The sequence below is a fragment of the Oryx dammah genome, unplaced genomic scaffold (genome assembly GCF_014754425.2).
Source record: "Oryx dammah isolate SB20612 unplaced genomic scaffold, SCBI_Odam_1.1 HiC_scaffold_29, whole genome shotgun sequence".
NCBI lineage: Eukaryota > Metazoa > Chordata > Mammalia > Artiodactyla > Bovidae > Oryx > Oryx dammah.
The window spans coordinates 9,675,477-9,690,153 of NW_024070213.1; the positions used below are offsets into that span (position 1 = coordinate 9,675,477).

Sequence of the window (14,677 nt, forward strand, 5' to 3'; positions counted from 1 at the left end):
GTGTGTTTGTTCTGTTGTCAGTCACTAGGTTGTATATGGGTAACCTTAATTTTTTTTCTTAATTAGACAGTAGTTAGAATATTTACTTGCCCCACGGTTACCCCTTGGGGTGGTGAGTCACCAGCTTGGAGAGCCGGGTTCCTTAGAAAGGAGAAAAGTAAAAGTGAAAGTCACTCAGTCGTGTCCAACTCTTTGCAACCCCACGGACTCTAAAGTCCATGGAATTCTCCAGGCCAGAATACTGGACTGGGTAGCCATTCCCTTCTCCAGGGGATCTTCCCAACCCAGGGATTGAACCCAGGTCTCCCGCATTGCAGGCAGATTCTTTCCCAGCTGAGCCACAGGGAAGGAGGAAAGGGAGTATTCTAAGGCCCAGAAGAGCTTGTATGTGTGTTAGACAATGCTGGCCCCTCAGGAGCTGGAAGATAGTTGTGAGCAGGGATTGAAAGGGGAGGAGGCCCAGAAAATTGTCTCAGCCATCTTCCAGCTGTGCCTCAATGCCCCTCACAACTGCACAGCCCCAGGGTCCCCAAAACAGCTGCGACCATTGACCCCTCAGCTCCTAACTAGCTCCCCCCGCCATTCCTGGCACCCAGCTTTTCAGTCTCTTCCGTCTGTACTTCTCACTGCTTCAAACCACACCCGCATCTCGCTCTGTCCCGCCTCCCTCTCCTCCTATCCTTTCTCTGCCTTCTCCTCCTCTTCATGATTTTCTCCCTGCTGCCCTCTTTTCAGGCCGTGTCTCTCCCTCTCTTCCATCTTGCAAGCTGACTTCCTAAGAGCAATGGTCTGTTTAGGCCAGTCACTGCCCAGTATGATGGTGGTGTCTGCTGGATTTCCAGCGCCAGGCTCCAGCATGGACTGTAGTCACTAAGCGGATGGCTGCCTTTCACCGGGTGCTGGTGCCCAGGGCAGGCAGTGGGCACCCTGGGATCAGGTCCTGGACCCCCTGCCTTCTTTAGCAGAGAGGTGAAGGAGCAGCAGGCACTCAAAGCATCGTAAAAAAGATGTTCACTACATGGTTTTTGTGATAACAAGGACCTGGAAGGCAGTACATCTTTGAGATTAAGTAGCTGTCTGCACTCTCATTTATTCTTCTGTAAATAGCAATACAGTAGCCTCTACCTTGAAGTATTATTGTAAAATTAAATAATGTACATAAGCACACAACACAGCACTTAGGCATAACTTCTCAAAAAATGATCATTTTTATTATCAATGTTATTAGAAGAGTTTAATGATAGAACATCAGTACAATCATTTTTGGTTTATATATCATGGACTACTTTGCCACTCTAATGAGTATTTATAAAGAGTGTATTTTAACATACTGTGCTGTGACATTAAATGATGTTAAATGAAAAACATCAGTATGTGAAACTCTGCAGTACAATGTTGTTATGTCAGCACACAGGAATATCTGAGGTGAAACCATTCAGAGATATCACCAGCATTCTCTGAGTGATAAGATGGTAGTTTTTTTCTTTCTTTATTGCAATATAGTTGATTTACAATGTTGTGTTAGTTTCAGGTATACAAGACTGTAGTTTTTTCTTCTTCCTTTTTCTAAAATTTAAAAGAGGAAGAAAGACATGGAAAATGGATGGTGTGTTTCATGGGTCCACTGTTCCTGTGCCACCTTCTCCCCATCCTGTACCCTTGACAGGCCCACTGACCCTCTCTGGAACCTGAGCTCTCATTCCACGTGCTGTGTGGGTGCCCCCAGGATGGTGACTGCTGTGATAACTAATGTCCCATTTCTCAGGTCCCCTGGGAAATGTTTTCTTTAGACCTTAATCCCAAGAAAAACTGCATTTCCTGGAATGCTTTTAGTCTTCTATCTGATGCTGGCTCCTGCTTTTCTTTGGCTCCCAGGAAACCCAAGACAGATTTGTGCCCTGCCTTTAAAAGGACCCTCTTCCATCCTGCTTGGGGGCCATGCCAAATTTATTTGCCTCCTCAAATCTTCTGCTCCATCCCCTCCCTATGCCCTCAGCAGCCAGCTTTGCCTCTGACTCAGAGAACCTGGGGGCCACCCCTAGACCGTGAGTTCACTCGTTGAACCCTCACAGCCGTTCTGGAGGTCAGGACTGTCGTCACCATCTCCATTTCCCAGATGAGTGCAGACAGATTCAGTAATGGTCAGGGCCCTGCACCCAATTAGTGCAAGGGCTGGACGAGAATCCAGGCAGCACGGTGTCAGTCTGCGCCCTCCACCCCTCTGACTGTCCTGCCTCTCCATGGAGACATGAGGAGTGGTAGAGAGGACTAAGCCGAGAGCAGGGCTCAGAGCGCTCTTTGCTACCAAAGGTGGCTTGCTTATGCACTCTGCCCGCAGCTTCTGTAGGCTTGAAGGGACTGCCAAGAAGTCTTTCCCTTTGCATCCGGGACACACTCTCTTCCTCCAAATGGTAAAAAGAGAGGCAGCCCATGCAGTATCTCTGCGGCCAGACTGCCTGCTTTTTGCTTTTTTTTTTGCCACGATATGTGGCGTGTGGGATTCTTAGTTCCCCAACCAGAGATTGAACCCTCGCCCCCTGTATTGGAAGCACCAGGGAAGTCCTAGGCTGCCTGCTTTGGAGGCTCCCCATCTGTATAAGCTTAGGCAAGAATTCTAACCTTTCAATCCTTACTTCCCTCTTGAATACATTGGGGATAACAGTTTCATCATTCACCAGCAACCACAGAGACAGATGGTGAAAAAGTGAGATAAGGAATGAATAGCGCGAGATACATGGCAGCTGTTCCCTCCTTCCTGAGCTTCCCTCCCCCTCCCCACATCCCGCCTCTCCAGGTAGTCACAGAGCACCAACCTGAGCTCCCTGTGTTATCCGGCAGCCCCCCACTGCCTATTTTACACGTGGGAGTGTATATACATCAGTGCTGCTCTCTCAGTGCGTACTCTCTTCTCCCTGCCCCTCTGTGTCACAAGTCTGTGCTGTACATCTGTGTCTCTATTCCTGCCCTGCAAATCGGTTCATCAAGATCATTTTTCTAGATTCCATACATACGCATTAATACATGATATTTGTTTTTCTCTTGCTGACTTACTTTACTCTGTATAACAGGCTCTAGGATTTTTTTTTTTTCTAAGTTGACCCCAAAGTATTTTGACTCCAAAGATGATTGGCGAGGAGGTGGTGTGATTAATAACAATAACAAGCCATAGAATGTGGGCGGAAAGGAAGGGTTTGAGTGGAGATGATTATGAATCTGGCTGTAGCTCCAGGTAAATTTCAAAGAATAAATAAATAAATACGCAACAAGAGCATGAATTGTGTTTCTCTTCCAGTCTTTCTGTTCAGGTCGAGAATTAGAGAAGTTTCTCTCTTCCCCTTCTGTGAGAGCTATATGGCTGGATAGCTTCTGGTGGCTCTTTCACGAAAGGTACCAGGTAAATGCAAACTGGGTTGCTTCTCTTCCTTGCTTAGTTTTCTGTGGGACAAACCCCAGCCTCTTTTTTTGTTTTTAAACCCCGGCCTCTTTAACATGGGTTCTCAGCCCCTCTGATTCCACAGACCACCCATGGACCGCGCCTCATCTGCTGCCCTCATCCTTTCCCACCCATGCCTTCTCCAGACACCTTGGGCTGGAAGCATCGCACCATGCCTGCAGCACCCCTGAGCTTTAGGAACTGGCCCCTGTCACGTTGCTGGTCAAGGGCAGGGCAGAGAGCAAAGTCAGGACCTCCTGGCTCAGAGTTTTGGGTGCTTTTCTCAACACCTTGCCTCTCTGTACATGTTCTATAGGTCCTAAAGCAAATTAGTATAGCATTTCATAAATAATATGAGATTAAATACCTTGCAAATAAGATTCCTAAAAATGAGAGAAACACTTAGTTAAGGTTCTCAGCCCTTGACTGTTTCAACAAGTAATTCTTGTAATTCCTTCTCTATTTGTATTCCTGGTAGCCAAAGAAGGAGGTCCAGAGCAAGCTGTTCGACCGGATAGCCCAGAACTATGCTTTGCTTTTGTTTTGTGAATCCAGGACCCATTACGAAGAGGCTCTCTTAAAAGTGAGCATCAACCACTATTTAGGAAAACCAAATCATATTAGACAATTATTCACTGCCCATTCCAAGTTAATGCCCTTAACATTCTCCCCATAAGAAAGTAATTAGTAGTAAGTTGTGGTATCTTCCTTCATATGCATGCATGCTGCATGCTAAGTTGCTTCAGTTGAGTCTGGCTCTTTGTAACTCTATGGACTGTAGCCTGCCAGGCTCCTCTGTCCTTGGGATTCTCCAGGCAAGAATACTGGAGTGGATTGACATGCCCTCCTCTAGGGGAATCTTTCCATCCCAGGGATTAAACCCACGTCTCCTGCGTCTCCTGCACTGCAGGCAGATTCTTTACCCACTGAGCCACCTGGGAAGCCTGATAGTTTCATATACTGACTTGTAATGCAGCAGTGAGAGATTTTATTTTCTTGGGCTCCAAAATTACTGCAGATGGTGATTGCAGCCATAAAATTAAAAGACGCTTACTCCTTGGAAGGAAAGTTATGACCAACCTAGGTAGCATATTCAAAAGCAGAGACATTACTTTGCCAACAAAGGTCCGTCTAGTCAAGGCTATGGTTTTTCCAGTAGTCATGTATGGATGTGAGAGTTGGACTATAAAGAAAGCTGCTGCTGCTGCTAAGTCGCTTCAGTCGTGTCTGACTCTGTGCGACTCCATAGATGGCAGCCCACCAGGCTCCCCCCATCCCTGGGATTCTCCAGGCAAGAACACTGGAGTGGGTTGCCATTTCCTTCTCTAATGTATGAAAGTGAAAAGTGAAAGTGAAGTCGCTCAGTCATGTCCAACTCTTAGCGACCCCATGGAATGCAGCCTACAAGGCTCCTCTGTCCATGGGATTTTCCAGGCAAGAGTACTGGAGTGGGGTGCCATTGCCTTCTCCTTAAAGAAAGCTGAGTGCAGAAGAATTGATGCTTTTGAACTGTGTGTTGGAGAAGACTCTTGAGAGTCCCTTGTACTGCGAGGAGATCAAACCAGTCCATCCTAAAGGAGATCAGTCCTGGGTGTTCATTGGAAGGGCTGATGTTGAAGCTGAAACTCCAGTACTTTGGCCACCTGGTGGGAAGAGCTGACTCATTTGAAAAGACCCTGATGCTGGGAAAGATTGAGGGCAGGAGAAGGGGACGACAGAGGATGAGATGGTTGGATGGCATCACTGACTCCATGGACATGAGTTTGGGTCGGCTCTGGGAGTTGGTGATGGACAGGGAGGCCTGGCATGCTGCACCTCATGGAGTCACAAAGAGTCGGACACGACTGAGCGACTGAACTGAACTGAATGCAGCAGTTACAAAAAATAAGGTAGCTCTCTATATACTGATTGGGAAGATATAGTGATATATTTTAAGTGAAAAACAAAGCAACTTATACAACTCCATATTATAAAAAGTATATATATATATGTATGTGTACCTATGAGTGGGAAAAAAAGTCTGGAAAAATATTTGCTGAACTCATAGCAATGCTCATCTCTAGGGAATGAAAGTGAAAGTGTTAGTTGCTCAGTCCTATCTGACTGTTTTTGACCCCTTGGACTGTCGCTCACCAGGCTCCTCAGTCCATGGGATTCTCTAGCCAAAAATACTAGAGTGGGTTGCCATTCCCTTCTCCAGGGGATCTTCCTGATCCAGGAAAACTCAGGAAATGAGATTATAAGAAACTTCCTTCTCTATTTTATTTATTTTTATAGCATTTAAATATGTGATTTCAAAATTAGGAATATACATATATACTTTTTATATATGTGTGTATGTATGGAGAAGGCAATGGCACCCCACTCCAGTACTCTTGCCTGGAAAATCCCATGGGCAGAGGAGCCTGGTAGGCTGCAGTCAATGGGGTCGCTAAGAATCGGATACGACTGAGCGTCTTCCCTTTCACTTTTCACTTTCATGCATTGGAGAAGGAAATGGCAACCCACTCCAGTGTCCTTGGCTGGAGAATCCCAGGGATGGGGGAGCCTGGTGGGCTTCGGTCTCTGGGGTCGCACAGAGTTGGACACGACTGAAGCAACTTAGCAGCACTGTGTATGTATATATGTGGGCTTTCCAGGTGGCTCAGCGTTAAAGAATCACCTGCCAAGCAGAAGACATGGGTTCAGCTCCTGGGTCAGCAAGATCCCCTGGAGAAGGAAATGGCAAGTCACTCCAGTATTCTTGCCTGGGTAATCCCATCAACCGAGGAGACTGGTAGACTACAGTCCATGGGGCCACAAAGAGTTGAACACGACTTAGTGACTGAACAACAGCATGTATATACATATATGTGTATGTATATTTATACACACTAAAAGGGTTGCTAGAAGAAAATATGAGTGAACATTTATATGATTTGAGGATTTGAGGATGGGGCAAGACTTTCTAAATATGACCCCAAGGGAATAACCGTAAAAGACTGATTTAATTATTAGTATATAAATTGTTTAAATTACTGCAAAGAGGCAAATGAGAAATAATGCAAAAATACTGTTAGCATATATGCCGTACAACATAAAGAAGTCTTACAAATTGGTAGGAAAAATGGACCAATGGACAAAGTACATAAGCCAGAAATTCACTAGGGAAGAAATACAAATGGGGAAAAAGTTCATCTTTGACAACAATCAAAAATCTAAATTAAAGCAATAATCATTCAATTCTCCTTTTTACCTGCTAGATTGCATAGATTAAAAAGTATCACTTCCAGGATTATGAAGGATATAGGAATTTCCCTTGGACAGTCTGAGTGGAAAGTGAATTGATACAGATGTGCTGAAAGGCACTTATACTGATAAAGCGTCTGCTTAACAAGTCACTTAGGCTGTCTGTGTCTCAGTTGCATCATCCATAAAATGGGGATAATATTAATACTGCCTCTCTCACCAAGTTGTCCTAAGGATTAAATGAGATTGTGTTTGTAAGACATCTGACATCACCCAGCACTTGATGGGCCCCCAGTATATAACAGCTTCCATGATTACTATTATCATACCATCTAATGCAAGTCGTAACCTAATAAATAGTAAAAGCTGCTTTCATTCATGCATTCAACAAATTTTTAACTGCCTAATATGCGCCAGATACTGAGCTAACTTCATAAATAAATATAATTACTCTGCATAATTTGTAATGCAAAGTCTTAGAAATATGACAATATCTTGTCATGTTTAAGTAAATTTTGAAATGGCCACTCACACAATATTATGAAGGTCACTTTTGAAAAAAAGTTCCAAAGAGTTTATAATAACCTGGGGAAGTATTTATGTTATGATGTTAAATGAATAAAGCCAGATATAAATGTATAATTAGAGCCTAAGCATAGCTGAAAAGAAACAGAAGTACCACTTGTGCACTGTGTGAAAAAACTCAGTAAGACTTAAGATTATCTCTGGGATGGAGCAAGATGGGTATGTCAAATGTACTTGTCATCTTTGAGCTACTCTTTGACCAGGTGGTAGAAAGGGCTGAGCCACAGACCATGTGCAGAGGAACCGGAGGAGGGGAAGGTTGTTGGCCACCACAGCACGATGTTCGAGGTGTGGTCTCCACATAGGATAAGGGCTCCACCTAGATATGTGGCAGCTGCAGATGGAAGTTGCTCCCCTCGTGGACTTCCCAGGTAGCACTAGTGAAAAAGAACCCACTTTCCAATGCAGAAGACGAAAGAGGTGTGGATTCGATCCCGGGGGCAGGGAGACCCCTGGAAGGAGAAGGCAGTCCACTCCAGTATTCTTGCCTGGAGAATCCCATGGGCAGAGGAGCCTGGCAGGATACAGTCCACGGGGTCGCAGAGAGTCAGACATAACTGAAGCGACTGAGCGCGAACGCTAAGCATGTGATCAGGAAGGTAGCCCAGTGCCAGGTAGAACGTTTTATCACAGGTCCTTTCTGAAGTCAGGGGCTCTTTGCTGGGTGTGGAAATGTCCAGAACGTTGCCCGGGCTCCTTTTGCCCCCTAGAGGTTGCCATCGCTTCTGAGCAAAGCCCTGTACACCAGCTTCTGCTGCTGTTTCCCTCAGTCCTGGTTCAACACGCACGAGTTCAAGTCTGACATCTGCAACACGATGAGCCTGTGGATTTCAGGTGAGAGGGGGCTGCTTTCTCCTGGGAAAGCCATTCCAGATACACGTCTTCCACCAGAGCCCAGGTAGGTTCCTGTTTGCCATCACACCTCCTCATTGAGGCAGTTGTCCTTTTCTCTCCTTGACAAGCAGGAAAGTAAAGTGTGCAGTTAGATCCCAAGGAGTACCCATGAGCCTGCTTCCTCAAGCAGTCTGAGACAGTCCTCGTCCCCCTTTGTCCCTGGCTGCATCTGCAGGGAGCAGGTTTCAGCAGTTCTGCCCGGTAACCATGTGCTGTAGGTGGGTGGACCCAGGACCCCCTGCCGTGTGCTGGCCAGGTGGTCCTACCTTCCACCCCCAGTGTGACCCCGTGTGACGCAGGGTTGTCTCTCTATCTCCCTGCAGCACACCACAGTGCCAGTTTGATGTTTGCTTTTCAACTATTTTTCAGTCTCCTTCCTCACTCGCCCTATCTCAACCCAGATATCTTCTAAAGTCACTGAAAGCTGAGAAGTCCCCTGTGGACTGAGCCCTGTGCTAAGTAAGCACTTTTTACATTTCCTCCTGTGTTGAGGATCACTTCCACGTCAGGAGATGTGGTCGAACTCACAGATCTCAGCATACAGTTGTATTTATAACTAAGAATTATTATTGCAATGGAGTGAGGATACATAACCAGATCCTAAGGGGACAGACAGGCAGAGTTTGAAGGAATTCACGTGCAGGCTTCCTCCTCCCATTGATGTAGAGCCCCTCATCCCGATGCAATGAACATGTAGCCACATGTGTGTGATGGTTTCTGCCCAGATGTCCATTAGAGAAACAGTGCCCAAAGTTTTTTACTGGGGGCTGCTCATGTAGGCACCTCTGTCTATCATGTACCAAAATTCCAGGGAAGCAGATGGTTAGCATCAGCTACGTTGTTTTATAAGCAGTCTAGGCCCCCTGAATCATTTGTGTCAGGGAAGAAAATTTCCCCCAGCTTTACTGAGATAGAATTGACATATGACATTGTGGAAGTCTAAGGTGTACAGTGTGAATATTTGATGCACATATATGTTGTGAAGTTTTTACCACAAGCAGATTAGTTAACACATCCTTCACCTCACATAATTCCCAGCCCTTTTAACACATGCAGCATTGAGAGCAGGCATTCAGACCCAGGCGCCCCCACTGTGAAGCTAAGTCTGACCACTGCACCGTCTCACCTCCCCTTCTGACTCTATCTTTTCTGTTCTTTCTTCCTATTCCCTTTTTTGTCCAAGGCTGTGCCTCCTTCCCCAGTTGACCCCCAGTAATAAGCCTCCTGCCTGCTTACTTTGTCCAGTGGAGACAGGAGCTTAGTATAAGGGCTTGAATTTTTTTAAGTAATCTTTGGGCTTTTCCTTCCTACGTCAAATAACTGAAGGAGATAGTGGAATTTCTGTACTGTCTGAGGATTCAGATTCCAAGAAATCAAGACTCTGAAACACATGGTTTCCTTAAAAGAAAGGTATCAGCCCCCTGAGCATCACCATTTGACATTTCAGGCAAAGCCATTTCTGGTACTGAACCAAGTATAATAATATGTTGAACAAAGCTTTACTAAGAACCTGTTTATCATGTGCCAGATCCAATACTAAGCCCTGGAGGTGCAGAGATGAACCAGACCCAGCCCCTGCCTTCAAGGAGTTCCAGTAAGAGCAGAGGAGATAGACAGGAAAAACAGTGACAGTGCCTTCACACCTACATAGCACGCGGCAGGTTCACACGTCTGTGGTGTGATCTGACCCTCACGCCGTCGGGAGGGCAGGGTTGGCCTCACATCTCCCTTCTCCAAATGAAGAAACCAGTCTCACGGAGAGGAAGTGGCTCGTGCCAGGCTACAAGGCCAGCATGGGGGAGGGCTCATGCAGGAAGCCCAGGCCCCCCAGGACCAGCATATGTTCCCTGCCTCCCTTCCTCTTCTGCATCAGTTTTCATGACCGCTCTTAACTCCTTCTCAGGTATATATCCTTGCCCACACAGCTATAACAGCTGGGACTACTCAAAACTGGATCCAGAGAGGTTCCGGAGAGAAGAATTAATGTTGCAGAGAAGAAGACTGCTGAAGGGTAAGGTGCCAGCTAGGGACTACCATCCCCAGTGCCCACTGCCACATCCACCTGCCACCTGGTCCAGGCACTTGCTGTGCTGTGCTAAGTCGCTTCAGTCGGGCCCAGCTCTGTGCAACCCTATGGACTGTAGCCCTCCAGTCTCCTCTGTCCATGGGATTCTCCAGGCAAGACTACTGAAGCAGATTGCCATTCCCTTCTCCAAGGGATCTTCCTGACCCAGGGATCAAACCATTGTCTCTTACATCTAACCTGCATTGGCAGGCAGGTTCTTTACCACTAGTGCCACCTGGGAAGCCCCTAGTCTGGGCAGGGAGGGACCTTAATACCGAAATCCTCTGACCTGGTTCTCTCTGAAGGCTAGCTCTCACGTACCCTAAACTAGCCTCCAGCAGACATCATGGACACCCAGGAATTTCAAAGTAAAAAGAAAAAAAAAAATCTCACCTGGAAATTGTCTTCACAATTAATGACATTTCAGTGAATATTAAATTTAACATCATAAGAATTTGATAGGTTGTTACTCTTTTAAGTGTTTAGTTCAAGATTTACTTATTTCAGTTTTGCAAGGTTCTGAGTTTTTGTCTTTTAAAGCCAATGCTTTTTGTTTTCTTCTTGTGAGTTGAGTGCTTGCCCTGTTTACCCTCTGCAGACATTATTTCCTTTAATTGGCTCCTCAGCCCTTTGAAGTAGTTAGTATTCACACCCTTTCACAGGATCAAACGTTAGGTAATTTGCCCGAGGTCACTCAGCAGGTAGAATGACAGAGAGGCTCTGGGTTGCCCGATGCCAGTCGTCTTGCTGTTGTAGCCTCCAGGCTTCCCTGATGGCTCAGAAAGAATCTTCCTGCAATGAGGGAGACCAGGATTTGATCCCTGGGTGGGGAAGATCCCTGGAGAAGGGAATGGCTACCCACTCCAGTATTCTTGCCTGGAGAATCCCATGGACAGAGGAGCCTGGCGGGCTACAGTCCATGAAGTCACAGGAGTCGGACCTGACTGAGTGACTCTCACTTTCATAGCCTCCAGGGAGGGGCCGTCTCAGAGTTACTGCTCTGGTGTCACCCTCAAGATAAGAAGGAACTGACGAACTACTTTCTTTCCTCTTCCCTAGGAAGAGACTTGTCTTTCCTCACTGCTAAGAGGTACTCCGTCTGGAAAGCCACTCAGAACAGGAGGACCTGCTGCCATCATGTAAGTGTGAGGCCCACACCCAGATCTTTGGAGCCCCCTAAGCTTCAGTGACTTCTGGTTGGTTGCACATCTCTGCACTCCTTGCGCCGTCATCTCAGGGAGGGGCCCTGGATCTGGGTCCTCAGGTCTGCAGGGATGAGTGAGGGTGCTAAAGGGCAGCCGGAAGTGCTGGGATTGGGAGGAGAGAGGAAAGGAAACCATCTTCCAGTGTCAGCTGCAGCACACGTATCTTTGTATCTTCTCCTCCCCAGTGAGCCTCATCTCATTCCATAGCCTGGACATCCTCCCGACACCTCCTTGCTCCTCTCCTCCTGGTTCATCTTCCCTCCTGTGTCGCGCCGGGCACCACCACCCCTCTGCCTTCCACTTCCAACACCCCACTTTGAGCTCCCTTCGCTACTGCAGGAGGCTCCCGTCTGCCTCAGGCTCTCATATCCCTTCAAGTTTTTCAAAACACAAATCTAATTACATTATCCTGTCCCCATCGACCCTAAACATGGCCCTCTCTCAGCCTTCCAGGCCTCAGAAGGGGCAGGGGTTCGTTCCCTGGTCAGGGAACTAAGATCCTGCATGCCTGCCACAGGGCCTAACCAGAGAAATAGAAAAAAAAAGACAACAAAGAAGAAGCAGTCAGTAGGAAGGCCCTCGCCTGCCTGCCCCGAGACCACCTGCCCCCGTCTGTACCCTCGCAGTCTGCTGTCTAGGAGGAAGGGCCCTCGCCCTTGTGCTTGGACCTCACCCCTCAGCTTCCACTCCTGCACTTGGCACCATCTTTTTTGCAGCATCGTTCCCCGCTCAGCTCCTCCACCTCCCTCGCTGCGGTCTGTTGGTTCACTCCCATCGTTGAACAGTCCTCTAGCATCTGTTGCCTTTACAGAGAAAACCCACTTTGTCTCTGCACCCTCGTTTCTTGCTGCCTGTCCCCCAGAATTTCCTGAAAGACTTGTCTGCCCCCACATCTCTTCCTCAGCCACCCTATGGTTTCTGCCTGCTGTGCTCCTCTGCACCTGCTCTGGCCAACTTGGCCTGGCCCCCAGTCTGTTCCCTCTTCTGGTCTGTTTCATATGGCTGGTTGCTCTCATCTCCTTGAAATCCTTTTTTAACTCTTAGCTTCTTTGTTATCAGACTTTTTGAGTGTCTTCCTTTCTGGCCGGCTGCCCCTCCTCTTATCTTTCTTGCTAGCTCCCCATCTCATCAGTCAGTTCTGTCCTAGCCCCTTCCCTCTCTATCTAGATATCCTTTCCAGGTGATTTCGTCTGGTCTAGTGGCTTTCTTTTCTTTTTTTAAAATGTATTTATTTATTTTAATTGGACGATACTTACTTTACAGTATTGTGATGGGTTTTGCCATACATCAATATGAAGTGGCCATAGGCATTCATGTGTCCCCTCCATCCTGAACACCCTCCTCCCACCTCCCTCCCCACCCCATCCCTTCAGGCTGTCACAGAGCACCAGCTTTGGGTGCCCTGCGTCATACATCAAACTCCCACTGGCAATCTATTTTACATATGGTGATGTATATGTTTCAATGCTATCTATTCTCTCAAATCATCCCACCCACCCTCTTCTTCTCCCACTGAGTCCAAAAGTCTGTTCTTTATGTCTGAAAAATATGGAATGCTTCATGAATTTGCATGTCATCCTTGCACAGGGCCCATGCTAAGCTTCTCTGTATTGTTCCAACTTTAGTGTATATGCTGCCGAAGCGAGCACGGTCTGCTGGTTTCCTGCATGCCAGTAACGCCCAAATCTCCCTCTAAACCCTGGCCACGCTCAGGACTCATCTGGTCTGTCCAACTGCCCTGTTGGCTTTCCCAGGAGGCCCTCAACTTAGCAAAGCAGGGGCGTGGGGAGACGAGCCCTGACTCCCAACCTGCGCGACACTCCTCTCCTGGCCCATGGCCGTAGCCTCTTCGTGAGCTCTGTTCTTTGACTCTTAGCCCTAGCTGCTCTCTACACAACAACAGAGTGACCTTTTTCAGACACACACTAGCTGAGGTTGTTCCTGGCTTAAACCTCACCAGTTCTCCAGTGCCCCCAGTCCCCTGAACCCAGCCTGAATTGCTCTGCAGAATTCAGCCACCTCCACCTCTCTCTCCTGCCTCCTCACTTCCATTCCCTCGCTGCACTTCCTTCTGCCTCTGGGACACTCCAGGCCTGTGTCCAGTTGGGTCATCAGCTGTCACCTTTACCTGGAACGTGCTTCCCTGAGGGTTCCTGAGGGAGAGGCTGGCTCCTTCTTGCCCTTCAGATTCCAACTTTCTGTCATTACTTAGTGATGTCCCTGGCCCCCCAGTCACTCTCTGTTATCATATTGCCTATGATTCCCCGTACAGTACATATCATGCTCCCTGCTATTCTTTTTATTTTTTTTCTTGTCTACATGACATGTGTGATTCCTAGTTCCCCAGTAGGGATCGAACTCACACCTCCTACATTGGAAATGCAGAGTCTTAACCACTGGACTGCCAGGGAAGCCCCCTGCTATTCTTCCTGCAGGATTTATATATTGTTCAGTATCTGTCTCCCCCTATTAGAATATGAACTCTATGAGAACAGGACCTCTTTTCCTTTATCCCTCTTCTATCTCAAGCTCCTGCAATAGGCTGAGCACAAAGATACTCAACAATTGTCTCTTGACTTCACAGAGGAGGTCATCATGTCAACTCTTCACCCTCTGCTTAGCATATAATGTGCTTAGTCATTCAGTTGTGTCTGACTCTTTGCGACCCCATGGACTGTAGCCCGCTAGACTCCTCTGTTCATGGGGATTCTCCAGGCAAGAATACTGGAGTGGATTGCCATGCCCTCCTCCAGGGACTCTTCCCAACCCAGGGGTCGAACCCAGGTGTCCCACTGCTCTATAAATATCAGGAGGCTTCCCAGGTGGCTCAGTGGTAAAGACTCTGCCTGCCGATGTGGGAGACACAGGAGACTCAGGTTCAGTCCCTGAGTTAGGAAGATCCCCTGGAGTAGGAAATGACAACCCACTCCAGTATTCTGGCCCGGGAAAGTCCATGGACAGAGGAGCCTGGGAGGCTACAGTCCATGGCGTTGCAAAAAGTCACAAAGAGTACCACTGAGCATGCACACACAGTATAAATATCAGCCTCCAGAAGTATAGACAGAACAGTCACTGTGGAGGGACAGCTGTCACTCCCAGACCGAGAACAAAATATTATTCAGTGTTTTTGCACTGCCTGTCACAACTGTGTCAAGCAAATGTATTTTCTTTGTACTGGAATACATAAAATCTTCCGACAGTTATTTCAGAAACCCAGCTAAGAGAGTCCATTTTCTGCCCCAGAATAGAAATAATCAAAAGCTTTCC

The 14,677-nt window shown here is 47.2% G+C and overlaps 1 protein-coding gene and 1 non-coding gene across 2 annotated transcripts in view; one reads left to right on the plus strand and one right to left on the minus strand.

The window, feature by feature from the left end:
• The window catches only part of FAM227A (family with sequence similarity 227 member A), a 49,871-nt gene that overhangs the window by 14,616 nt on the left and 20,578 nt on the right, over positions 1-14,677 (plus strand). The window contains exons 5-9 of the mRNA XM_040233289.1: positions 3,293-3,394; positions 3,912-4,016; positions 7,957-8,080; positions 10,044-10,151; positions 11,265-11,344. Coding sequence (XP_040089223.1) covers positions 3,293-3,394; positions 3,912-4,016; positions 7,957-8,080; positions 10,044-10,151; positions 11,265-11,344 — 519 coding nt within the window. The remainder of the gene's footprint in view (positions 1-3,292; positions 3,395-3,911; positions 4,017-7,956; positions 8,081-10,043; positions 10,152-11,264; positions 11,345-14,677) is intronic.
• On the minus strand, positions 12,953-13,059 carry LOC120859014. Its single transcript, XR_005720029.1, has one exon. It is a non-coding gene; the product is annotated as a U6 spliceosomal RNA (small nuclear RNA).